The following is a 27,044-nucleotide window of genomic DNA, read 5'->3' as shown; positions in this document are numbered from 1 at the left end:
ATTAACAAACCAGAGTCTGACAATTATCCCAGCATGCACCGCGCACTTGTTCTTCTACGGGGAAAATAAAGTCTGCAGCTGCTTACCGTAGTTGCTAGACCTGTTGTGGCTCAATATTGGTCCATATATAAGGCGCATCGGATTATAAGGCACACTGTCAGCTTTTGAGGAAATTGAAGGTTTTTAGGTGTGGCAAAGGTCACCAGGTCGGGAATCGAACCTGCGACGGCCACGTCGAGGACTGAGACCTCCATATGTGGACTGCGCTTAACCCCTGCGCCATCACAGCACACCTCATGAACGAAACATAAAGGATTTATTTATTATTTTGAAAATTTTATGCTTCAGCATGCATTTAAGAAATGAATAGATTTTGGTACAAAGGACAGTTTTTTTTTATGTATTTTGAAAGGACTGGGTAGTAAGTAGTACCTTGAACCTGAGGGTTGGAGTTTAAAACTATTAAGAAGTTTTTGCTTCTGATCAACAAGAATGCTTTTTACCTTGATAAGAGATATCTATATGGATAAATGTATTCAAAATTGTCCAAACTAATGATCAGCAGTATATTTGCAGTGGGCACTATTGTCCTCAATGCACTTCTGTGCTTCCATGATACCACAAAACCAGTGACTAGTTAAAACACTCTCTATAAAACCACTGAAAAACTTCTTCAGTATTTTACTATTAGCATGAATTAAAAGCAGCTTTTAAGAATGAAAAACCTTTTTCTGAAACACTTAGAGCTTTGAACGTTCAATCCAACGGGTTTGGGTGATCATTAGTTGTCGAAAAAAGAAAAGGTGACTTTTCAAAATTAACTGACTGTAGCCCCGTGTACATTTTACACCCTTTATCCCAATACTCACATACCATGCAAAACGGGTCACAACACAACCAAAACCCAAGGGGATCAGATATGTCAGGAGTTCATTCTTTGTAAAATGTGCTTCATTTCATAATATTTTTACACAAGTGAAAAAAACAAAAAACATTTACGTGCAGATCCATTCAATAAGTTCATTTCAGGAACTCCATCAACAAGTGAAACATATTACATTGATTATTTAGACAAGGCAGGATGTTTTAACACCTTTATTTCTGTTAATTATGATGATTTTCTGCTAGCAGATAATGGAAAAATGACATTTCAAATAAATGAAAAGTATGTTTAGCACCTGTTGTTTTGAAAAAGTTCTTTGAATCTAAAAAAATAGACTATTCGGAATGTATATTCTAATATCCATTGTCATAAATAATACGACAATAGTAGGGTTGAGTAAATTACAGTACATGACAAGCCACATATATTTGATATTTTCTCTGTCTGGTGCTAGTGGTCTATAATGATGACTCAATTTTTCTCTATTTTCTTCAAATGCTTGCCATATATTGCCAAAGCCAATGTCCAAAGAAAAACTGTAATGAACCCTAGAAATCTTGAAGAACTGCTCATCACGACCACATTAAAAGATAGTAAGACAATTGGCTACAAATCACAAAGAAATTAGTGGTGTTCTTGGACTAATTTGCAGACAGAACGATGGTTCTATTGTGCAAGCAGAGCTTAGCGATGAGAAAACAGCTTTACTTGAACTTTCTTTAATTGCTCTATTTATACACCAATGTTGTAGGGGGAACGAGGAGAGTGTAACTGCATCCCGCCCGGGCCTGGAATTGTGGGTGGACCTGTGAGTACACACTTGCAAAAACACACACGCACAGATTCCAAGAAACACATGACGATATGCTGAAAATTCAAAGAAAACTTTTGGACTGTGCTGTAGAAGACCAAGTATAGCAACACTACTTTTAAAGGGTTAATTGTAACTTAACAGGAGATTTATAAGGAAAGAAGAAAAAAAAAATCTTGTTATTTCTTCTACGTGTCTTACTGCGGCTCGACATTTGTTCACATTTATTTTTAACATCACACTATTCATGTTTGCTGCTCTGATTTTGCCTATCTTTGCCTCGCAGGGAGCCCCGGGAACCCCAACAAACACGTGGCAGCCCGGGCCTCAGGTCGGATCTGTTAACCAGCCAAATTGTCTTAAAAAAAACCTTATGCTTTGTTTGAGGCCTTTTTCTCCTTATTTTTTCTCCAGAAGAAAACAGAAGTCTTCAGTTTAGGATTTTGTTTTCTTATTGTCGTTCTATTTGGGGTCTCTGTTTGTGTGTTGTAGGGCCCTCCTGGACCTCCTGGCCCTCCTGGCCCCCCTGGACCTCAAGGAGTCACTGGAATCCAAGGTCCACAGGTAAAATGGAGGGCTTGCTGGATGGTGATAAGGATGTTTTTTTTTTTTAGTTCAATTCAGGAGTTTCTCTATTTGTCTGAATTGAACTGAGTATGATACTGATGGAAACTTGTCAAACCCTTTTTATGTTTTCTACATTTCTGTGTTGTTTTAGACTCAACGGATTAGGTATTTTTTGAACAATATTCACACAATTTTCCACAATTGCATCCACAAAAGTACTTTCAAGTATGTTAAGAAGAACTACTTCTCTTGCGGGGTTTTGTTAGAATCTCCTTTATGTTTTTTTTAATATACTTCTGCAGCTGCCTCAGAATTCAAGCACTCTCAACAACAGAGTTGCTGTATATTTTCCTTATTTGTTCCACATTGAAAGTGTCATTTAGGCTTTTGTATTTAAGTTAAAGTGGCAAAAAAGCAAAAGAAATCTGTAGAGGAGAAAAACACTTTCACTGTACACCAATATGACCCCATAAGGAGACAAATGTTTGTCATCTCTATTATGTAAAAGTCATGAATTGAGTCAAAATGGACTCTAAACAGACAGAAAAAACATCACAAGAAAACCTATTTTAAGTTAAAAGCATCACTATAAAATTTATAGCCTGAATTGGCTTTGTAATTGTGGGATACAGTGTGTGAAAATATATAATATCATAAATACCATATTGAGTCTGAAATGGAAAAAAAAGAGATGTAGAGAACATGAAAGGCTCTGAGAACTTTCCAGAATCTGTATGACGTAGGCTTTCAGCTTGGGCCTTTGGGTACATACTGAAAATAAGGCTTTTACATGCTTCGCTTCTTTAGGTGGTCCATGAAATGCATGTAGGATATGGAATGACCATAAACCAAAAGTATATCTGCAAAAGCTTGAACATAACCAGGTTAAAAGGAGCAAACAAACTTGATAAAACACACTAACCCCGTCCGGTGCTTCAAGCCTTTAACCCAAATGGGAAGCGACTGAGCAAGCTTTCGTAATGTCTGCCGAGACATGAACAGTTATTTGAAGGTCTGGCTTAAAGTTCAGAAAGTTTATAAATTTATTCAATGCTTAACCACCAATTTAACTAATTTCTAAAGAATGTTTTCAAAGAAACAGACCTTCAAATAAAGTGAAAATGCTGCAAGAGTCAAAGGTGTAAGTAGAGGTATCAGAAGTGGGGAATGAATTGATAAAGCCATGTCTATTCAAACATATTTGGGCATAAGACTTTTGTTTTTGGTAATTTTCACAAGATATGGCAGGACAAGGAACTGGTTTCATTGTTTGACCCTGCCCCTTTGACTCTGCCTTTAACCACTGGTGGAGATGGGAGTGGCCAGCCCTCGATTGGAAACAAACTAGTTCAACCTCAGTTCCTTCTTTCAGGGTATCCCTGGAAACGACGGCATACCGGGGAATCCGGGTTTGCCTGGAAAGAGCGTAAGTAAAATTAGTGAAAAACGGATGAGAGGTGCTTCTTCAGATTTGATGTGTTGGGCACTATGTTTAATTTTATGAAAACAGATAATATATGTATATATCTTATGGGAGAAATTGAAATAGTAGCCCACACTTCCATGACAGCTTGTGGGAGGTTTTCAAAATCTCCAATTGCTAGTGATGGGAGTTGTAAAAAGGTTTGTCTCTAAAATATTTGAGCAAAGTATATTTTTCACTGTTTAAATATATAATACTGGTGCATCTCCCCCATGAACCCCACCACATTTTGGACTTGTGATGAGGGGCAGCTGTCACAGAGTCCAGCCTGTCCAGATAGCATCCCCATCTACCTGTACCACCACATCAACATAGACAAAATGCCTCAGGCCACGTAATCATAAACTTCCACCAGACCGACTTCTCTATGGCCAGGATAAAAAAAAAGAAAAATACACTTTTCTCATGAAAATGAGATTCATCAATTAGTTGGAACCTGAGAGATTGGGAAGTGGGGTACTTTAACAGCTGGAGGACACTCTTTGTTCCCATTTCTTATTCATTAAGATCGTCAGTCTGGTCTGCCACTGTTGTTTCAACTCTCCATGACACACAGAAGAAAAGCGTCAACATTGATAGCCCCACAATGTCCAAAACATTCAGCATCATAGTATAATTCTTACCTACTCCTTGCAACCTGTGACAACAGAGGTTTTGAACTGTCTCAGTGGCCTGTGCCATAGCTATGGACTCGCTTTTCCCAAGTTTTCTGATTCTGTCTTGTCCACAAAGGACTTTGATAACTGGTGTGAGGAGATTCTCAGTATTCTATCGACTGTGAAGTCCCTCCATACTTTATAAATCAACAGCCAGCTTGCTATAACATTGATGAGGCCAACTGAAAGTCATTCTTGATAGCTTCTGCCTGTGGTCTTGCTTCATCAAGCCCAGAAGTTGTATGCCCTCTGGTTACACAGCACAATACTCGGTACAGACCTCTCAAGTTCCAGCACTCCCTAATACAATCGGACACAAAAGGCCTCCTTTTCAACTTAACTTCATCAGCATCACTGCTGGTAACTAGTTTCCATCATAACAGGCAACAGCAGGTATCGAGAAATGAGGAGTTGAGCATGGCCTAGATTCAGATTCTATGTCCCCAACCTTTCATGGAACATGAAACAAAACTCTCCTGAGGTGTGGAAACTCACACCTGGAATGTTGATTCTACCAATGAACCAACATTCCAAACCTAAAGAGCCAGATTATGATGCCACAAACTGTCATCTAAGTTGCCAGGCCCCCAACTTAGATGGCAGTCAGCCTCATGTTCCTTTCCTGTAGGCGGTGGGCCCAACTGGTCTGCTTTTGGAGAGTTGAGCCAAAAGCAGACCAGTAGATGTTCAAGAAGGTTGCCCCATTATCAGTAACCTGTGGATGCTTTGTCAATTTTTCAATAATTCAATGTCCTTGAATTATTTTTAGTGTCACCTTTCCTTGATGCCAGGATAAAGGGGTACCCATGCGTGCTACTAATTGCCAAATGTATGAAGAGATCTTATTTATGTATTACCGTGTTCATATCTATTTCATGCTGCTATGAAGCCCAGCAATTTATAAAAGAGAGAGTAAATTTATATGGAAACAAATTATTAAATTCATTAAGTTATGAAACTTTTATGAAGCTAGGTTCTCCTAAGAGGGGAAAAAAAGGTCAATTTACCTTGAATCAAAGTTTTGGATATTGGTTTTGTTGCCCCCAGCAAAAGGCAGAATATTGGTCATGGATTCCCCAGAATTCTTAACCATCTTAGTAATTTTTTGATAGTTGGTGCACCTAACTACGTTACTGTTTTGGCATGCGGGCATGGCTTGCACTTGGTGTTAAAAAGAAAAGTCAGAATGAGTTTGTTATTAAGAAGTAACGAGGAGCTGTCTCCTTGAAACTTTACATTAAAAATTAAATATGCTGATTATTTTCAGGAGGTCTGAGAACCTAATTATCTAGCAGAAAATCAATTGGTAATATTGAAGAGGAAAAAAAAACTAGGTGAATTGCTTTGAATTTATCTGTGGTTTGTGATTGCCTTTGTGGTCTGTGTTGTATTATGTGTTATGCTTAATGTCTATGGGGAACATCTGCAAACACCATCATTTGGTGGTGGGTGGGTTACCTTTGGGGCGCGGGGAGTAATAAATGTAATGGTATCTATAAAGAGAAGTGGAATTTTGTCACTTTCACTATTAAATGAAAGTTCTTTTATACATAAGAACTGTGCTTATGTATATAAAAAACTATGATGTGTAACTGCATAATTTGAGAGAGTGAAGATTTTTTTTTTGGGGGGGGTGGGGGAGTAATTCCTATAGCTTCAAGCGAGAAGAACCAACAGGTTAATGCTTTGGAACTCATGTTCTTGTTTAATGTGGTTTATTTTGCCTGTTTTTTTCTTCTTCAAAATAATTCCATTACCTTCTTTCCTTTACTTTCTTTCTGCCTTCAGCAGGTTTTATTTTTCTGAAGGGAGCTGCTTAATTTTTTTTTTCCTCTCAGGACTCTCACAAACAGATTTTTAAAACATTAGCGCAAGCAGCTTCAAGATGTTCAAAAGTTAGCCATTTGCAGACTGTAACGAAGAAAAGAACTCTCCACAGTGGCATATAATTACAGGGAACCTTCCTCTGAGCAAGTCTACTAATGCACAAGGCCTTGTTCTTACCTGAGTAATGGTCAACAGTGTGTCGCATAAAGTAGTTGTCCTGGCTAATGGGTTCAGTTTGAACAGAGTCAAATGGAGCTGTAATGACTTTGATAACAGCCCAGGTGCTATTGACAGACACTCTCCGGGGAAAGGCTCCTTTTTTTTGTCTATATCTTTTATAGAGCTGACTGTCACAGTAAATGTACCCGGTGTGCGAATGAACAGCTTTTGTTTAGTGGAGATAGTGAATATATTCTTCTGGCTGCATATGTCTGCATATGTCCTCTCGATTGCAAAGCTCTGACACTGTTATATCTTTTTTTTTTTTTTAGGGTAGTCAGAAACACTTCCTACAGCAGCGCTCTTTATAAATCTGAGATCTGAGCGCCTGGCGACATTTTACTCAGACTTTTATATTTTTTTTTCTCAGAGGTTGTGAGGTGTATTTCTCAATATAAGGCTGCACAGTGGTGCATTGTTGCCTTGCAGCAAGAAAAAAAAAAAAAAAGGTCCTGAGTTTGAATCCTGACCAGGACCTTTCTGCATGTCGTCTGCATGGTGCATCTGTGGATTCCTCACAAGAACTCTGAATCCCTCCTTTATTAAAAAGGCAAAACAAAAAAAAACATGTTATGCTGATTAGCTTCTCTAAATTGCCATTGAGTGAGAATGTGTGCATGCATATCGGTTTGTTTTGTGTGCCTCTGTGTAGCTTGTAGTGGATTGGTGACCAGTGACACTGGACACTGCGTTGCAATAAATCAACAAACACTTACTGACTACTTTACAGTGTCAATTTTGCAACTTTGTTGCAACACAAAAGTCCTTCAAAGTGAAACACTTGGCTATGCAAATTTTATCCTGCATAAACATTTGCTTTAAAGCATTGACTTAAGCCATACACATGTTATGTTTTTTTTTATTTTTTTTTACACAAAATTTTCCCTTAAATAGGACCCACAGTGATGCCAATAATTTAACTCACTCATTCTCCAATCTGACTTTTTTTTTGTCCATTTCTGCTAACATACTTTTTACTCGTATGTACTTTTCACAACTTTATTTAATGAAACACTGAAATATTCTCAACATCTGGGTAAGATGGTTAGTCTTTCTGTTACAGCAGGGATGTCAAACTCCAGTCCTCAAGGACAAATGTCCTGCTTGTTTTAAATGTGCCCCAGCTCCAAAATAGTTGATTTCAATGTTTGAATCAGCTGCTTAACATGTCACCAAGTTCTACAGGAGCCTCATGAAGATATATGCATTTGATTCAGATGTGCTGAACCAGGGACATACCCAAAATATGCAGGACATCAGCTCTTTAGGACAGACTTTGAACACTGCTCAGTCCTATGACACTAATGATGAAAAATATTTCAACTTTTCTTTAGTTGCAGTCTTCATGACATCAAGTTATTTGAATGCTGAAAGAATAAAGTGTGAAATAAAATAATAAAAAAACCTGTCAGTTTTCATCTAGGTAAATCTCTTGGTTTAAATGTAATCACTTTTTTCAGTCCTGTTCACTTTGACACACAGTAAGACATGCGGTGTTTTGCTAGGAAAACGGCACTTTGCGCCGGGTTTTCTGATGGAAAAGATTTGTGGCGATGAAGTGAAGATTACCCCATCGATTCTGCGATTTCAGCAGCTGGATGAAATGGTATTTCTCCAGCAAGTTGCAAAAGTGACAAAAAGAAAAAAAAAACTGCTCAGAGTTCAGATAAAAACGAGATAGTCTGCTAGCAGTTGGGTGAATAAGGATGGAGTTGGATAAAAACAGACATGTCTGTGTGTTAATTCAGGCCAGGAGGACTGCTGTCAGAAAAAGCCTGTTTCCTCTGATGAACACTGTGTGCTAATTTTAACAGCGTGCTGCTTTGGCAGGTTGGGTGCGAGTAATTTTGTTCAACCAGATGGGTGTCAATCAGATTACAAATGTGTGGAATTGCAGTCAATTTTCAAATCTGGAAAGCAAAACATCAATCATGAAAAAAAGTGTTTGTGTATGCGTGTGCGTGCGTGCGTGTGTGTGTGTGTGTGTGCGTGTGTGTGTGTGTGTGTGTGTGTGTGTGTGTGCACATAGTTTACCTTTCATTTGACAAAATGAGGAGGTAACATCGTCTTACCGGTTTGCTTTTTCACTGAATACGAAATTGTTTCTTTCGTTTTTTTTTTCATTTGGCTGCAATGCTGCAGCCTTGAAAATGCTCAGTCCCTCGTATAGCTCTGAATTTCCTTATTAGTTGGACAAAGTGACATTTGAAATATAATAAACTCAAAAAAAAAATGGACAGTTTTGAGGCGATTTGAGTGATTGTGAAAAAATATCTTGACGACTAGATTTATTTTTTTTCAAATGTTGAAATGAGTTTAACTGAATTTCTGTTCCTTCACGTAGAGCTATACTGGATCACACACTCTGCCTCGAGATACACCTATAGAAGTGGAAGATGTAAGTACAAACCATTTAGATTTGGCACATGTTCCAGTCTGTGGTCTTGGAATGCATAAGAATGTATATCAGCAAGTTTATGTTTTATCCAAAAGTCAATTCAAATGAAAGAAGGAAACTTGTGTGTTTTATAGATTCCTTTATGCATAGAGGAATGTAGTTCAAGCATTTGTTTCTGGTCATTTTGCTATCAAAAGCTTACAGCTATTAAAAACGTGAAATTTAGTATCTCAGAAAATCAGAATATTCAATAAAATTAATAAGAAAAGAAAAATATTTTTTTTAAACACAGAAATGCTCATCTACAAAAAAAAAAAACCCTTGTACAGAATATACACTCAACGCTTGGTCTGAGGTAGCCCAGTAAAAAAAAAATAGTGTCTTGTTCTACCATTTGCTTTGCACAGAGAGTCGGGACTTTCAGCTATTTAAAAACAATTGTTTGCTAGAAACATGGATGTTGCTGACGTTTTAATTTTTACCCAAAAGCTAACAGTTGGCCATGACCTATGTGGTGTTCCAGCTTGAGGGCATGAAGCTTAATTCAATATTTCGAGGTTTGACCAACATGGACTGAATGTCTTCGTTAACTTCCTCCACTGCCATTGCTAAAACTATTGCAATTCTACAACAGACATTGTCATCGTTCACGACTCCTTTTTCTGCTCACTGATTGGCCCGGTTCAAATTCAAATCTGCTTCAGTCCTAAACAGGCTCTCCTGATGTTGCCTTTGGTTCAAATGAATCTCCTCTAAACTCTTGAATTGTCTTTGCCTCACAGTCTTCTGAAGATGGCAGGTATTCCTGCTCCATGAGCCACAATACGTACTCCGTTCTCTCAGTTTTTCATTACTCTGCTTGGATATAGCTCTGTTCTAGCTGGCAGCTCCTTTTACGATGACCTTTTGTGACCCTCCTCATCAGCGAGTCTCTGCTGGACAGCTGTCAAGCCAACAGCCTTCTTCAGGGCTACGTGGAGCCCTGAAGAAGGCTCCACGTAGCCCTGAAGAAGGGCTCCACGTAGGAATTATGGGCAGGAATTATGGGCACTACTTCCCCATAATTCTAGTATTATTTTTTAAGCGTATAAGCCGCAATCATCAAAATGATCAGAAACGAAACGTATGAATTAAATTTGCAATAAATTTAATTCATTGCGATGAACGTGTGCGAGTTTTAGCTTTTGAACTGAGGACGACATTTTGACTTATCGGGGCGCGACTCTACAGCATGATGTGTGTCGGCGAGCATCCTCGTGTATATAGAAATAAACCATTATTTCTATGTGTGCAACACAGGAGGATTGTGGAGAGGGCTGTTCTCAGGGTTTGCCAGGGGTCCCAGGCATGGCTGGTGCCAAGGGTGAAAAAGGAGACCAGGGCAAGCCTGGTGCGACAGTCATGGACAGCTGTGACAGGGTGAGACTTTGTGGGAGCGGGTTTTCTTGTTGCAATGTTTTCAGCCTCGCTGCATAGTTCCCCCGACCCACCCCGGACTTGGAATTATATGCAGCGCTTCCAGTACCGCAGTCACCGCCTTGATGAATGCGAAATGACAGTCCATCGTTTTGCATTGTGTTCGAGCGTGCATGGCCTGTTGTGATCCGCTCTCTGTGTGATGTGGGGGGAGGCAGCGCTCTAATAGCTTCTCTCGTCTACCTTTATAGTGTTTGGAGAGACTGCAGAGGGCACAGGCGACTGAAGCGACGGTTTGTTTGAAACTGCTGCCATAATAAGGATTACCCAACATGTATAAATATGCAGTGCTGTGCTGAAAGTGTGACCATCCCTTGAAAGAATTTCATATTTTTTTTCACATTACGATCAGAAGCTTCTATGAAATTTGCTTGGATGCTAAATGAGAGACCGACACAAAGCAGCTGATTCTGTTGACGTGTGCTTTGTTTTGTTTTGGGTGTATCAGAGTAAAGGGGGATGAATACAAAGGCGCACATATCTTTTCTGATTTTTCCCTTTTTACAATGATGCACTACTTTGACTTGGTCTCATATGGAATTCTGGAAAACAAACATATTGATGTTTGGAATGCAATGTGGCAAAAATGTGAAAAAGTTCAAGGAAGGAAAAAAAACTACTCCTCCAAAGCACTGCATATATACAGTATGTGTGAAATCCGTACACCGGTATTTGATTTCCCCACAGGGTGATCGGTCCTGCACCGGAACACCCGGGTTTCCAGGAGTGCCTGGAACACCGGGAATAAAAGGAGACCCCGTGAGTGTCCTTCACAGAGTGCCTGCTGGGTCTAAACACGTTTCTTCTTCTGGCCATATTTCTGTGTCCAAACAAACTCGAAAAAGAAAAGATCTACCTCTCTTCCTCTTCAGGGTTCTCCGGGAGATAGGGGCTCGCCAGGACCGCCAGGAATCATGGTAAGGATCATTCGTCATTCGCATCAGATCTTCATTTGAAAACAGAGAAACCTGAACGACTTGTGAGGTTTTTAATAGGAGTAATAGATACATCTCCCCCTTGCTGAATATCTGTTCAGAGATCTCATCCGCTGGTGACGCTTTTATTAAAATCCTCCACACACTTTGACTAACTTAGCCTTCTGTGAAATTTATGACAAGAGGAAAAAGTTGAAACAGAAAAGTTTAGCGCACTTTGCAGTCATGTATTATTTTTGGAAGAACTTTAGTGAGTGGGGGAAAAAAAAGGGATTCATTTCTTTGTTATCATCGTTTTAGAACAGCACCGCTGGGTTTTTGTCTCAAAGCCCAGATTTGAAGTGACTTGATATAAATGGAGTGAGTGCGTGCCACTTCCTGTGTGGTCATAGAGCCCCCTGGTGGCACATTGGGGAAAAAACAAACAACAAAAAAAAAAAACTTAATCCTTCTATCTAAACTAATGTTGTCATAAATGCACAATTCCCACAGCAGAATCTAGGTTGTGTTGTTCACTTTCAAGAATAAATAGATACCTGCTTTAATTAAAGTTGTGAGCTTGTTTTGGTCTGTGTTTATCCTTTGGTTCAGCTTGTCTCAGGTGTTTGAAAGTGTTGTCTTCATTGCTTTCTGTCCACAGGGACCCCCTGGTTTCCCAGGTCCTCAGGGCCCATCTGGCTTATCTGTAAGTCTCACTTATGCTTTCACACTTCAATCGGTTCTCTCAGGCCTAGAAAAAAAAAAAGAAAAGTCTTCAGAGCAATACAAACAAAAATATGCGACAGTCTTATTTTATTTTGTCTTCTTTTTAACTCTTCCTCATTAACAGTGTAATAATAACAGAACTGTTCCTGATGGGGAGAAAACGGACACAAATAAAAGTGGCTCTTCTGTACAGCAGAAGGGCCATGGGGTAAAGAATAAAATGTTTTCTGAACACCAGTCATGGCCAAGACCTTTTTAGGGACTTGAAGGACATTCTTTACCTGCGTTTTGGCTATATTTGTGCAATTTGACATTTCAAAAATAAATGTGCTTAATAAAAACAAGCCAATTTTGAAAAAAAAAGTTTTGGCATTAGAATGAGGCTTTTATTTATTTGTTTGGCCATGTTGAAATTGGTTTTTGCGTCACACGAGTCACATAACCAAACCACCAGATGTTGCCACTGGGGCAAACCACAAAGAAGACAACAGGAAGTAGTTGGAGGATGACGGCACGGCACATTTTTTTTAATGACTTATCACGTGAATAACGTGTGATTTTAATTGCGTTTCTCATTTAATAGAAACACCAGAATTGCGAAATTGTGTATTTTTGACATTGGTGGAATATGAACAAAGTTTTATGCGTGTTTGTAATGAAATCCTGAAGGTTTCTTCATGGCAACCAAACCTATCAAATTTGAGTTTTTATTGATTTTGGGGGAAAAAGACCCAAAAAAACTCTTTTTACTCACGTCGGCTGCAGTATTCTTGTATGTGAGGTCATTTTGAAGCAAAGCAATGATGCCTGACCACTTTCATGATTTTCATTCAACTGTTTCCACCGTCTAAGAGACTAAGTGTGTAAAAGCTGGACCTAGAACCCTCTCCTGAGAGCCGCCTCTCTTCTCATGCTGATTTATTGTTTGAAGAGAATGGCGGTACCAAATGCTCAAGCCATGTGATCACTGAGTAAAATCCATTTGCAGCGTAGCCGTACTGGTACTGTGTAGGAGCTCGTTTTCCTGAAAAGTTTTGTTTTTTAAAACTTCCAAACCATGACAAACTCTAATATCTCATCTCATGTGGTTTTGTTTATAAAATGTTATTTTTAGAACAAATTTAGATAATCATACAGCAGTTTATTTGCAGCAGTTTCTTCCTCTTATAAATTAAAATGTCAGTTAATCCGGTTTTCATCTCCTCATCTGTTTTTGCTTATAGTCTTTAGCTGTTGCCAGGCAACTGCTCACACCTACATGTGTATCAATATTTACACTCAAATTTTGCTCGGTGTTCATTTGCAGCACTATGACAGGTAACTTTTAACGTAGCTTCCTTTCATTCGCACATTATTGTCGTTTAGACTGTGTGTGTGTATTTTATTAAAAAGTAAGCGTTGGGCTGCAGCAGCTGAAGCCGCAACTAGAGACTCGAGTTTTTCTATGTGAGGATAGAAAACGGTTTACTACACCAAAACAGCAGAGGATCATGAGTGGGCATCACCACCCTGCTGCTTCACAGAGTGAAAGACCAAAGGAAAAAAAATAACTACAATCCAACAAGTAAGCTTTTTCTTTCTCTTTGCTATTGGCTATTTTTTATTTATTTATTTTTTTTAATTCCACTACTTAAGTAGAGACTTTCCCTTTCCATAACCCTCAATTATGTTACAAAAACAAACATTAGCTTCTTTATTTTTCTGGGTTTTTATGATAAACATCCATAAGTGGAAAAAATTACAAAGTGAAACAAAACGATGGATGGGTTTCACATTTCTTTGCCAATATTTATCTTGCAAGAGCTGCTATCCCATATCATAATACTGCCGCCACCACTATTTTTTGCCATTAGGATGGTGTGGTGAGGACGATGTGCTCACAAAAATGTGTCATTTTTCTGTCAAACATTTTCCACAAAACCAAAACAGTGACATTAGAGGATATGTTATGGAGAGCAGTTTGATTAAAAATAAATGAATGGATATATATATATATTTTTTTTTTTTTCCTTTAGACTCATTGTTCACTTCACTGCTTACTTTCTGTTTGTGCATGTCAGGGACCAAGCAGGTGTTTAACTGAAACAGTGGGAAATGAATAACTAGTAACTCCATAAAAGAGGCCAAGTCAAGAAGCTAGACTCAAAAAATGAAAACTAATAAAACCTCAAACAGACATAAGACAAACTGACCGGCTGAAGTGACACATAAGGGAACTTAAATACTGGTTTAGTGAAATGATGTGGATGCACTAGAGGAAGACAAGATGGCTGTCACCAAACAACGAATACAAAACAATGAAAAAATTCCATGAAGCATGCGATTCAGTCCCATGAGACATCAGCCATGCCTTTTGGCAACCAGGAAGGAGAAGTCAAAACATCTTTCTTAAATAAAAAGACATGGATACAACATAAAACTGCATTTTGACCCAGCAGTGTTGATATACAATGATACATTGTAACATGTAAAGAAACAATATATTGGATAATGAGTGATATAGTTGAAGTAGTGACTACAAAGTAAACAGAAGTGAAACGAGCGAGTGGTTCAGTGTGGATCTTTCCATCACAGTGCATCCGCCTCACTGCCCCTCCTCCCCTGTTGCCCATTGTAATTAAAATGTTTGTACTTTTACAAAGCACTGTACCTTTCCTTTGTTCTGATCTGTTCCCTCCGCTGTCATCCTCAGGGTCAGCAGGGTGAACGAGGGTCGGCCGGCCTCCCAGGAATGAAGGGCGAGCAGGTACATTCCTGACAAGCAGCTTCCCCTGGAATGATAACATACAGTGGAAATAATTGGTTTCCCTGTTTGATTGATCGCATGATCTTTCCTTCAGGGCCCTCCAGGGACGCCTGGTTATCCTGGAACTATGGGGCCACCTGGGTTGCCCGTAAGTTGCTGCCTCATTATTAAAGAACTGACAGGCTCCTGTCAATTTTTAGACAGGTTCCAATGACACAAGGGACCACGCTGATTCACTGCTCTCTCTCTTTTTTTTCTTTTTTTTTGCATTTTTGTCAGGGACTGAAGGGTGAGCGTGGAAGCCCAGGAGGTGCTGGACAGAAAGGAGAATCGGTAAGTGGTTTCACTGTCATTATACTTATACAAAATTACTTTAGGCCCATGTTCTAACGTAAAGCTTAACATTTCCTTTCATTTTGCAGGGTCCTCCTGGTAGCCCTGGGTATCAAGGACAGGCTGGATCTCCAGTCAGTGTTTTTATCTTAAATGAGTTTTATAATTGTTTTTTTTTGTAAGTACTTGTAAGAAAAAAAATGTTCAATGTTTGCAGGGCATTAAAGGAGACACAGGACCAGCAGGGCCTGTTGGTTCCAAAGGTGACCAGGTATGCTACATGCAGGCACACACACATTTGCCTGGCATCCCTGGTCAAGATGTGTAAAAAGCCCTAAAACAATCACATTTGGGTTTGGGCCATTAGTTCTTAATTCTGCAGCACAGAGACTTTGTGGAGAACTTTGTGCTACTTTTATGGTAACAGTTTGGAGATAGCCCTTATTTGTTTGGCCACCAGTGGACAAAGCAAGATCCATCAAGACTTGAATCTGCAAGTTCTGTGTGAAGAAAACCTGACTATCCTGACAAAAGTACTGCTTTTTACCTGATAAAACGATTTTGGGATAAATTAGAGTGGAGACTATCAGCAAGGCCTTCTCATCCAACATCAGTGTCTGACCTCACTAATGTACTTTTGGAATAATGGGTAATAATTTCTATAAACACACTCCTACACCTCAACAAATGCCTACCTAGAACAGTTAAAACTGTCATAAAGTCATGCTTATTAAGAATGGGATGTCACTGAAGTCCATATGTGTGAAGGCAGACAAGTGAATTCAGTGCAAACAAATCTCCAAAGCAGCACCGTAAATGAGCCGCAGCAGAAAGTGACATCTTCAGGTCAGCAAGGCTCCATAATGTCTATTATTAGACACTAATAAAACCCTGGATGGAAAGAAAAGTCTTCCTGTTATCGCATTCACAAAGATTATCCGGTAATATAAAATGGGACACTGGAGCTGCACACAGACCCACTGGGTCGCTCTGACTCCAAACCAAAGATGGATATAGTGAAATGCATCTCATGCCTACTGATAAGTACGGTGGAAACTCGTGTCAAAACTGTTTGTACAGATTATCTATGGCAGGGAGAGCCAGTAATTGAGCATTTTCTTAAAATAGAGCATTCCCTAATATGTTTCAACACTGAGTAAATGTTCTTAAATCAAACAGTGAACAGTGTATAAACAGTTTCCTCCTTTATTTTAAAGCTTTTCGTGCATCTTTTCCATGTCAGTACTTGCTGTCATTTTGAAAACGAAAAAAATGACATATAATGGCCACTTTTTAAATTATTTTTTTATTATTATTATTAAAGGGTTTCCAAGGACAGCCAGGTTTTCCAGGACCACCGGTATGTAAACTTCCTAAAAAGATCTTTTGCATTTTTTATGGTTATTTCAACAATGGTAGGAACTGTCAGTACTTTGTGTAATTATAGGGTCCTCCTGGTCCTGCTGGCAAACCTGGCAGAGAAGGCGTCTCTGGGCTCAAAGGAGAAAAAGTGAGTGCAGATTGAAAAAAAACCCCCAAAAAAACTAATTCATTGTATTCGTATTTTAAAAATACTGCATTTCCAAAGGGTAACGACGGTTCCACAGGTTCCCAGGGACCAACTGGGCCGCCTGGCTCACCAGGATCTCCAGGCCTGATGGTAAAACTGTTATTTACTTTCTTTATTCCCCCTCCCACCTTACATGCACAAAGCAATCTTTGTCGCAGATGTTTGGAACTTTTACTAATATATATGTTATATTAAAAAGGGACCTCCCGGTATTGAGGGAATAGACGGAAAAGATGGGAAACCAGGACTGCGGGTACGTCGCACAACTCAATTGCCAAAAATCACGCGGATGATCCTGCTTGCAAAAACCTGCATCTGAGTTGTTAATATTCTGAAACAGAGTGTGTTCCCTTTTGTTTTTTTTTTCATCATTATCAGGGCGAGGCGGGCCCTCCAGGCCCAGCGGGACTTCGAGGAATCCCAGTGAGTATCACCTGTATCATTTACACTGCCAGAATTGCTTTCCGTCCATTTTAAAACAAAACAAACAAACAAAAAAAAAACATACAAACTAAAAAAGGTATGTTTCTTTAAAAAAAGTGACTTTTAAAAGTCTGCACACCCCTTGAACTATTTTGCTCTTGTCATGTCACAGCCAAAAATGACCAAGGGCTTTACTGGGCTTTTATGTGGTAGATAAACGTAGTGCTGCACATAATCACGAAAGTACAAGTATAAACTATAAGTAGTTTTCAAAATTGGTAGGAGTGGAAAAGCAGAGTCTTTAAAAAAAAAAAAAAAAAGGAATAAGAGGTTCCATTTGTAGTTTGCCATGAACTATGGTGACATAAAGCCCACAGCAATCGTGTGGATGAAAATGATTTGGTCAGACGAGACCAAATTTGATCTTTTCGGAGTCGAAGCGACAGGCAGGAAAACCGACACTGCACATCACGATGAACAATAACGTCTGATTTCGTGGCCTTGTTTACAAATGCATTACACGGCGCTCCCTGTGTTTCTGTCGAACATACTGACCCAGGAGAAGAGGGAAACACACTCAAGTTGAGCCTCGCACAGCTTCCACTTGTCTTCTCTAAAAAAAAAAAAATCTTTTTTTTTTTTTTCTTACAACTCTCTTTTCGTTGCTGCATTTCAGTTTGTGTTCTCGCTGAGAGCAGGTGTTTGAAATTTCAAACACAATCTTCCACCTTCTCCAGCAGCACCGACTTCTGTTTTTTTTTTTTTTTTTTTACGGTGCCTCCTGCCTCATTCTCCTTGATGTCTCTTCCTCAGGGATTCAAAGGGAAAACAGGACACGTAGGCTTTCCTGGACAGAAGGTCAGTCAACACACCCCTGACCTTACCATCGCACCGTGACTGTCTCCACTTGCGCAGCTACAGCCTGTTTCTCACGCATCATGCTCGATTATGATCAAAGACGTTTTACTGCTTTTCCCTCGTTGAGTCTGCAGTTGTCATTTTAAAATGTATTGCATCCCAACAGGGAGATGCCGGGCCTGCAGGCCCACAAGGACCACCCGGCAGGCCAGGACATGACGTGAGTACTTTTGTTCTCCACCCTTTCCCCAACAGAAACTTTAGTTGCAATGGAAGGTTTGCATATACTCATCATTGTTAATAATATTAATTTGCAGCTTGTACTGATACATTTGAATCATTCTCTTTCTAGGGTGACATAATTACACACAAAAAGAATATACACAGCAAGAATCTGGTGCTTTCATGCTTAAAGCTTAACTCCCAGAGTACACATTTGAATTTTTGATTCTACTTATTTTTTTTGGTGTCAAGAACCCTCTTGGTTTTATGGTGATGTAGAGCTTAAGTGATGCCAAACAACGACCCTCGTTACATTATTTTCCAATGGAATAAAGCAGACTGGCATTAAATTAGTTCAAAGTTCTTCCCAACTCTGTTTAACATCTGTGGAAAACCACTTTCAAATGGCCCAGTCAGTTTGGCCACCAAACCTACAAAAGGTTTGAGCTTCACAGGAAGTGAGTCCTTTGCACTTTTGCTCACATTGACATTAAAATCACGGCTGTGAATCGAGACGTTAAAGCTCTTTGGTGAAACCAAATAATTGAACGTAACTTTACTTACTTTACCAAGAGAAGTGGTCAAACATTCAGGCATGATCACACCAGAATGTTGCTGATGATTCTCTGCAACTTGCTAAATGATAAAACTATTCAGACAAACTCAAAAGTATAATCTAAAGTTCAATCTGTGGGTCTCTGCAGGGGGACCAGGGCACCCCAGGACTTCAGGGTCGACCGGGACCTGCAGGCCAGATCGTAAACATCCCTCTCTTTTAAGATATTTTGAACAGGTTTCCTTAATCTTTATTTATTTTATTATTTTTAGCATGTCAAACCTGAATAATTTGTTTTCTTTCATCATCAGGGTCCCACAGGGCCAGCTGGACCTCCGGGGCCTCCTGGCCCATCGGGAGTGGTAAGAGCACATCTCAAACATTACTGTAATTCCACATTACTTGCAGAGTCACTGTCAGGTGACCAGCCTGATAGTGACTTTCACCAGCATTTCATTGTGCAAAATTCTTGTTTCGTTCTGATACAGAATGAGCCTGCAATCATCTGAAATTCTCTGTAGACACTAAATATGTGAGTGATGTCTTCCTTTCTAGGGGATGCAAGGAGATAAGGGTCCATCTGGGGAGAGAGGCCTCCCGGGGTTAGTTGGACCTCCGGGATCTCCAGGGCATCCAGGACTTATGGTTGGTTCTTCTCTGAATGTGTTCACCTGCAAGCCAAGTCGACTGTTGGACTTTAGCATGTTTCAATCTTTGTGTGTTTGCTTTCAGGGAGAGCCTGGCAGCGATGGTGCTGCTGGCAAAGATGTAAGTAGCATCAAGCTGAGTGTGTTTCCTAAAGTGTAACAGTAAAAGTATAATTCGATGAAATACGCACAATGCTTTGCAACTTTTAGATTTTCTTTTCATTTCTTTTCTGTACAAAAACCGGAAAGTTTTTTTTTTGTGCGATACACACTCATGCTCCCCGTGAACCATGTGAATGAAATCCATTGCAACCGACTGCCTTTTGGATTTATCCAATTGTTAAATAATAGGGATGCAAAATATAGATCCATCGACTGATATTACTCAAAAAAAAAAAAAGTACCACAAAAAACTTGCAGCTTTGACTGCAATTACAAGTTTTGACTCTGAAGTGCGGAATGCAAATTTGTGTCACACTTTTCAAGTTACTGGTAAAAAAAAATAAAAATCCAACACTATCCTGTTTCTTCTTGTGGCAGGGAACACCAGGCCTGCAGGGGGACAGCGGACAGCCAGGTCAAAAGGTAAGGGATGACTCAGGTTGGTGATGTCTTAATGCAATGTGTGTTTGTGTGTGTGTGGATGTGTGTTATCAAGCAGAGCGTCAGCCATCCATTACGTCCTCAGACTATCCGGAATCGGCAAGAGTTTGCTCTTTTCCGCTGTGCCACGGCCCGGGGAGGCTTCTGTTGACACACGATGTTCCTGAAAGCGTTCGCTCTCTGCCGTTTCTGCCCGCTCAGCACCCACACTTAACACAGTCATCAGTTCACTAACACCGCTGACCCCTCCCTGAGTCGACCTCCGTCCTCCTCGCCTCACTTCCCTCCTCATCAGACGGGCAGCCGGTTCAGAAACCCGACAGACTCCCCTAGCTGCTTGGCCCGGGAGTGCGTTGGTTCTCTCCGCAGACAATGGCTTACAGTAGGTGGGCACAGTGATAGAGTTATTCTTCAGCCTCTGGGATAATGCTATTAAGCATGAGGGGAGATGCTAGATGAGGCTATTTGTCACGCTGACAGGACAGCATTGTCAGGGTTTTAGTGGTGCAGAACGGCAAAGAAAGGCAAGAGCGGGATCCCCCGTTCTCTTCGCTCGTCTCTATTTCAGGAAGCGCTCGTCTGTCGGTGACGTGTAAACATTAGACGTCCATTATGGGCCGCTTTGTCCTCGATAAATCACTGTCGCTACTGTAGCGGGGCTGTTTTTGAGGGTGTTTACACGGCCAGTATGGCGAGCCGCTGCTGTGTGGGACGCGATAGAAACGCAGGAGCGGAGCTGTCGTCAAGAAGAGGCTCGCTTCTTAAAATAGCAAAATCTTAATGAATATTATGTTGAATATGACATTTGAACAGAGACGTTCAGGTTGAGCTGGGTAAAAGAAAGGAGAAAATTAGATCACATTGTAGGTAAAGTTATTGATCTCATTTGTATAGAAGTAATAAATAAATCAATTATTTTTCTGCCGCTGTAACATCAAACACCCAACATTTAGTGTGAATACAGTCAAGGTGACATGGTTGACGGTACGTCTGCTGGAAACACGTCCTGTCTATCTGCTAACAAAGTTGTTACATGGCTTTATAAGTTCAAAAATGAAAAGCTAATAGATACAATATTTATAAAAAAAAATATCCACGAAGTTTAAAACAAACAGAGATGGAGATCATTGCCCCATTCCTCTTTGGAAAATCTCTATAGATCCTCCCTGAAGTCAATCAAGATTCTCATTGCCTTTTGTTATAGTAGGACAAAAAAAGTTTCGTTGTGGTATATTTTTCTATAATCAGTTTTTTTTATGAAAGTTGGATTTTTCAACATTTCCATGTTGAATTATGCCATTGCAACAAAAGATGAAATTATTTTAAAGCTTCTCATACATCTTTACAAGGGGTACTTTTCCTTAAATCGCCAAATTTAAGGAAAAGTCCATGTTATACTTAAGCATATTTGATTATGTTCAGGCCGTATTGATATAACAAACTCTTTTTTTCACAAAGTAGGCAATAAAATACATCATATATTTCTCTCAAGCACGTTCAGAATATGTCTTAGGAAGACATACAGTTTTTTTCTCTTTAAACTCTTATCTTTAAATTATGTGTGTTGAATTACAGGGAGAACCGGGGGCCCCTGGACAGAGGGGCTCTCCGGGCGAGCGAGGCAGACCGGGACCCCCAGGCGGGGGAGGATATCTCGGCAAGGACGCCCAACCCATGATGGGGCCGGTCGGCCCTAGAGGGGAAAGAGGAAGCCCAGGTTCTGATGGACTACCGGGACCTCCGGGTTCCCCTGGGTCTCCAGGAAACGATGTGAGATTCACTTCCATTGCTCTTTTTTTAAATTTTTTTTATTGAATTTTAATTTGAATCAACCACAGATCATTTCTATACTCAATAGGTACTGCTGTGTTGTACGTATTGTTTTTTTTTTAAACAATACATTTTCTACTCATCTCCTTCATTAATGTTTGCTTGTTTGTTTGTTTTTTAGCCACTAAAACTTTCTTTGTCTGTTTCTTTCAACAGGCGTTCGTTAATTACGACGACATCAAAAACTTCATTCGGCAACAGGTCATCAAGATCTTTGACGGTGAGAGCAGAGCGTTCGCAAGCACATGTCTGGATGCTTTCTGCATAATGAACCGTTTTCTAAGTCATAGCTGTGTTTTCTCTGTAAATCGAGCCTTTTGTTGAAACTAGTTGTGTGGATTCTTTGAAATGCAAGTTTCTTTGTTGAATATTTATTTATTTTATTTTTTTCTCCCCATTTCTTCTCCCTCTTCTTAGAGAGAATGGGCTACTACATGTCTCGCATGCAGATGCCAGTAGAAATGGCGGCATCACCCGGCCGACCGGGGCCCCCAGGAAAAGATGGTGTTCCAGGCACTCCCGGACCGCAGGGTCCTCCTGGAGTCCCAGGACAGTTTGGCAGGCAGGGTCGCCCGGGAGGACAAGGACTCCCAGGTGAATGGGTTTTCATTATTTCATCTTTTTTTAATTTTAGGATTATGCTAAGTAGTATGAATAAACCTTCGTCTTCCAAGCGTTAGAATATGCGTCTTTAATTCCGTAGGACCACGAGGACCGCCAGGAGTAAAGGGTGACAAGGGTGTTGGAGAGATGGGAGACGTGGGACCACCTGGAGCACCAGGTGATGCATCCAATTGGTTCTTTTTAAAAAAATAATAAAAATTTAGGCCAAGCTAACTTTTAGTAAAGTGATGCAGTTAAGACTTGGCAGCAATCAATTCCCTGCTAGATTTCCACAGTAGTTTTCAAGCAGGTCCAACCTGCACCAGAGGTTGCACACAGAATTAGCTCAATTTGAGTCATTTCCACTAATTAAATTATTTGAATTGATTGATGATTAAAAAAAAAAAAAACACCAAAAAAAACTGGCAATGTGATGAAATATAATTTTTTTTCATTATTATTATTCTCAATGTGTTCTAATTACAATGAACCACTTTCGCTCATATCAGTCATATCAGCATATCCAAGAATCCTTCATCATCACGGGTTCAGATAGTGTCGGCTAAATTGGAGGACCGGCAGCTGCAATCACTTCACATGGAGCCGCTTGATCAATTTTGAGTCTAAAAAGCAAACGTGTTCTCACGGAAGTGGAAAAACACTTCAGACGGCTCGAGTTATTATTTCCATCCCCTGACAACAGATGTAGCACAACGATTTCAACAGATTTGTACATATTTTATGTCATTTCTGAAGCGGACGTCTCGTATTCCTTTTACTGACGATTACAATTCCTGTGTTTCTGCTCCTATGTTAAATTAATACATATAACTGGAGGAAGTTTTTATTCATTAAGAAGTAAAAAAAAAAACAACTTTATTTATTAATTTGGCATAATTATAAGTGTAGTAATAATTAGCCTTTTGAAACATCTTTTAGTGATTTGTTCGCAGATCTGAACAAATATAAGCGCTTAAGTTCCATATCTTTCATATTGTATTTTCGTAACAGATTTTCCGAATCAGTAATTCTTCCATTTCACAGCTACGTGTTGATATACTACACAAAATCCAATTAAAATTCTTTAAAGTGTTCGTCTTTAAATAGCATTTCACTGTTTTTTTTTTGTTGTTTTTTTTTGTATATTTGTTTTTTTCCATTGTGCTTCACATAACACTGTGTGTCCAGTGAAATGTTGAAATCAAATTATTTTATGGTCATTTGAGAGGTTAGTTTTTATTTCAGTGTTGTTCCAGGCTTAAAGACAGTTATTGAAGATGTTTCTTGTAATTTCTTTTTTTTTTTTTCTTTGCTTCTAGGCGTTCCAGGCCCTCCAGGCTATGGTAAAATGGGACCTCCTGGACCTGTCGGCCAGCAGGGTGTTCCTGGGATACCAGGCTCTCCTGGACAGCCTGGAGCCAAAGGAAAGGAAGGCCGTTGTAATCCTGCGGACTGTATGAGCCATCAAGTGGACTACAGCCCCAAGGGCCCACCTGTCAAAGGCCCCTGGTAAGGTTCTGTGGGATGAAGGGAACTGGAGCAAACAGACTACAGTATTTGGGGAAGGAAGCAAACCAAAGACGAGGACCCAAAGTTATTCAGTAAGACCACATGACAGAAAGCAAAGGTTTTGGTTGTATTTTTTATTTTTTTTATTTTACAAAAAAAGGTATGTGCGAAAAGCACATTTCCTTCTAAGGGTCCCGCTGGAACTGAGGCCTGCAAAGACACACCAACAGAAAATTGTTATTGAACCATTTTTTTCCTACCCTTAAAAATGCCAGTTCATCGCTTTAACACCCTCTGATTTTTTCTTTCCCCCACTTCGCTTTGCATCTTTTTGAGCTTTCAGGAGAGCAAACTGAGAAGAGTCACAATCTGTCTTTTCTTTTCCTTCATAAATTCAGACTTCTGTCTTCTCCCCCCCCCCATTCTTCCTTGTGTTGGTCATTTTGTTTGTCTAATTCTAGGAAACAAAGAAAAAGTTATTTTACTACGTTGCTTCCATTTCTCCTATCTTTGTTCCAGTCCTCAAACAATTACATTCAGAGTAGATCCCATGCATTTCTAATGTTGTCATTGAGTGCGGTTTGAATGTCGCCTAACAGACAGCATGCTGGGAAATGTAGTTTAGTTCTTTTGAAACAGATTCCAAGTAACAGGCAGACTTTCCTTGATGGATTGTTTTGTAGATATTTATATGTATATATATATTGGCTTTTTATACAACTCAGAGCTTCCTTTTTTTTTTAATGCCAGTGGCTATTTTGCAAAAAATTAAAATGTATGTCTATAAGCTTTCAAATGAAAAAAAATGGGTTCATAAACAAATTGTTTATAGAAGTAATTTGTATTTAGACAGAAAACAAATTGGCTTTTGTGTCTGTGTCACTAAAGTTCATCTATTTGCATATTTTATTCCAGTTTAGCTCTAATGAAAACCAGTTTGCATTATTTGGATTTTTTTTTTTTTGAGAATAAGGTTAAACTATAGACATTCGATGTACTTGATCATAATTATGTCATAAATGCAGCTCAGCCAATCCTCACTCCTCACCATCATTTCAGCATGAAGAACATTTTCACATTCATGTCCCAATCACTTGATCACTGTTTTATTTGTTCCTTGTTAGTTACCGGTGTTTCAAAGTAATGCAAAATCTTCCGTCAATAAATTGTCAATATGCGACATTGCTATCAGCTAGTTTTATAGTTCTGAAGTTTGAATAGCAAAGATTTTTGTATTTTTCAACCAGTTTGAACTTTGAATTGTGGTCATGCTTTTGTTTCTTAGAAACTGTAATTAAAATGCTTTTCAAACAAACACTCTGTTTTATTTTTGTTGGCCTTTTTATTTAAAGCTACTCACCAGACCAAAGGTTGAACAGTTGAAAACATATACACTGTATTAAAGGACATATCCATTTTTATTTATTTTTTTAATCACTTTGACATCTTTTATTGAAGGTCAGCCACAAACAGCAACATATATTTGCCAAATACCTTTTTTTTAATTTTTTTTTAAGTTCCCAGCTTTTCATTTTCATTGTGTAACATCTCTAAGTACCCCTTTGAGCTTTGAGGTAATTTCCAAATGCAATTCAAATTATTAAGATTTTAGTTGCTTGGCAACTAAATGTAGATTTTTAAAAGCCCTTCATCTTTTCTAGAGAGCATGTCTAAAATTACTAATGTCAGTGCTTTAGTTGGTAGTTTGCACTGTAGCAACCTTTTTGTTCTCTTTGCAAACGTTCAGTGGGCGCTCGTTACTTTTCCTATTACTGTCCTTTAAATATACACCTGTTTTGTGTTAAAGTGTTGCTTTTTATATTTGTGCCATGTTGCGACCTTTTGAAGTTACTCTGCCTCGTTGCAGTCTCGTGTCTGTGAAGTTACTCAGTTTCTGTAGTTCTTGTTTGTTTCTTTGCTGCAGATCCGTTTGCATTCATTACGGGTGCCATATAAGCCTCTTATATCCTCAGGCTCACCTCACAGCTGTTATGCATTCTGGTAATCATCTCACCTGTGAATCATTCCAGTAATCACTTATCCTCGGCGTTGTAACGTCTGTTCTCATGTCACACTTTTCTGGATTTTATTGCTGTACACCCCCACGGTTCCCGTTTCTCCTGAGTGACTTTCTTCGAATCTCCCATTTTTTTGTTTTTTTTTTGTGCATTTTCCTATAAATCCTCATTATAGACCTGCATCTTTCTTGCTAAAACCTTGGTCTTTCCATACAACTATGATAAGTTCAATAATATATATTTTAAAAAATCATAAAAATGAACAATTGAAAATTATTTAACACATATTTGTAAAAGTATTTTCACTCAAATAAAATACCACAAAGGTCATCATCCAATGTCATTGCATGTTATTTTCGGGGGTTTTTTGTTTCCAACCCAGTGGACTCAAAATATAAATTATGACCACAGATCAAACCAAAATCTCAAGCTTATGTCAGTAAATATTATTTACATCAGTCACATTTCCTTACAGTAGACAGTCAAAGGTTGCTTTAGTCAATGTTTGAACAGCGTCCATTATGCACCACTGGTGGATCAACATTTTAGCATCAGCAGAGCTAAATACACATCCAGAAATGCAAACGGAGCCACTAACCAGCATCCCCATGTAGCATCTGACTAGAAGCCGTTTTATTTGTTAACTGATGCTTAATTTGTTCTGTTTGTTGTTCAGAATACCTTTTAAAGTTGTGTTGGTGGTCACCATCACCTTTTGTATGTTTTGTTGTTATTTTCTGTTGACATTTTTATCATTTTTTGCAAGTTTTTGTTGGAGTTTATTTCTCAGGAACACTTTGACCCTTCCCAGTCGGGGCTCTTTATATAGTTACACTGCAGCTGTTTTATTCAGTACATTTCTGTAGGTCCTTTGTGATGTTTCAAATAGGAACATTTGGTACTAACAGCTCGTCTCCTCACAAGAACTCTTGATGTTTTGTCTCTAGTTTTTGTCTTAGTGTACAGTAAATAAAAGAAATGTGATGCTCGTTTTTTGGCGACTTCAGGGCTCAGTAAAGCAAAAATGTTGCTAAAAGCTGAACATGTGAGGCAAGGGAGTTTATTTAAAGGCATTAATCAATAATTTTAATGTTGGAAAAAAAAATATGTATATATATAGAAGGATCTGAAAGAGACTAAATACCTTCCCAACATTGATACAGAAG

At 39.1% G+C, this 27,044-nt stretch overlaps 1 protein-coding gene across 6 annotated transcripts in view; it reads left to right on the top strand.

The window, feature by feature from the left end:
• Positions 1 to 25,175, top strand: part of col16a1 (collagen, type XVI, alpha 1) — an 83,531-nt gene extending 58,356 nt beyond the window's left edge. For 5 of the 6 annotated variants that reach the window (XM_008421598.3, XM_008421597.3, XM_008421599.3 and 2 more), the window contains 32 exons: positions 1,635 to 1,691; positions 1,981 to 2,025; positions 2,187 to 2,258; positions 3,634 to 3,687; positions 8,791 to 8,844; positions 10,144 to 10,263; positions 10,512 to 10,553; positions 11,008 to 11,079; positions 11,193 to 11,237; positions 11,896 to 11,940; positions 14,653 to 14,706; positions 14,801 to 14,854; positions 14,986 to 15,039; positions 15,129 to 15,173; positions 15,257 to 15,310; positions 16,364 to 16,399; positions 16,487 to 16,549; positions 16,628 to 16,699; positions 16,809 to 16,862; positions 16,988 to 17,032; positions 17,846 to 17,890; positions 18,057 to 18,110; positions 18,817 to 18,870; positions 18,980 to 19,030; positions 19,224 to 19,313; positions 19,401 to 19,436; positions 19,856 to 19,900; positions 21,494 to 21,688; positions 21,905 to 21,968; positions 22,166 to 22,342; positions 22,452 to 22,529; positions 23,671 to 25,175. In XM_008421598.3, the coding sequence (XP_008419820.1) occupies positions 1,635 to 1,691; positions 1,981 to 2,025; positions 2,187 to 2,258; positions 3,634 to 3,687; positions 8,791 to 8,844; positions 10,144 to 10,263; positions 10,512 to 10,553; positions 11,008 to 11,079; positions 11,193 to 11,237; positions 11,896 to 11,940; positions 14,653 to 14,706; positions 14,801 to 14,854; positions 14,986 to 15,039; positions 15,129 to 15,173; positions 15,257 to 15,310; positions 16,364 to 16,399; positions 16,487 to 16,549; positions 16,628 to 16,699; positions 16,809 to 16,862; positions 16,988 to 17,032; positions 17,846 to 17,890; positions 18,057 to 18,110; positions 18,817 to 18,870; positions 18,980 to 19,030; positions 19,224 to 19,313; positions 19,401 to 19,436; positions 19,856 to 19,900; positions 21,494 to 21,688; positions 21,905 to 21,968; positions 22,166 to 22,342; positions 22,452 to 22,529; positions 23,671 to 23,864 (2,220 nt within the window). In that variant the 3' untranslated portion in view covers positions 23,865 to 25,175. The remainder of the gene's footprint in view (positions 1 to 1,634; positions 1,692 to 1,980; positions 2,026 to 2,186; positions 2,259 to 3,633; positions 3,688 to 8,790; positions 8,845 to 10,143; positions 10,264 to 10,511; positions 10,554 to 11,007; positions 11,080 to 11,192; positions 11,238 to 11,895; positions 11,941 to 14,652; positions 14,707 to 14,800; positions 14,855 to 14,985; positions 15,040 to 15,128; positions 15,174 to 15,256; positions 15,311 to 16,363; positions 16,400 to 16,486; positions 16,550 to 16,627; positions 16,700 to 16,808; positions 16,863 to 16,987; positions 17,033 to 17,845; positions 17,891 to 18,056; positions 18,111 to 18,816; positions 18,871 to 18,979; positions 19,031 to 19,223; positions 19,314 to 19,400; positions 19,437 to 19,855; positions 19,901 to 21,493; positions 21,689 to 21,904; positions 21,969 to 22,165; positions 22,343 to 22,451; positions 22,530 to 23,670) is intronic. The other variant, XM_008421600.3, reaches the window with a different exon arrangement.
• The last annotated feature ends 1,869 nt before the right edge of the window (positions 25,176 to 27,044 follow it).

Source organism: Poecilia reticulata, chromosome 11 (genome assembly GCF_904066995.2).
Source record: "Poecilia reticulata chromosome 11, P_reticulata-male-v2, whole genome shotgun sequence".
Taxonomy (NCBI): Eukaryota; Metazoa; Chordata; class Actinopteri; order Cyprinodontiformes; family Poeciliidae; genus Poecilia; species Poecilia reticulata.
The sequence above is the reverse complement of the archived record's forward strand: the minus strand, read 5'-3'. Positions and strand labels throughout refer to the sequence as shown.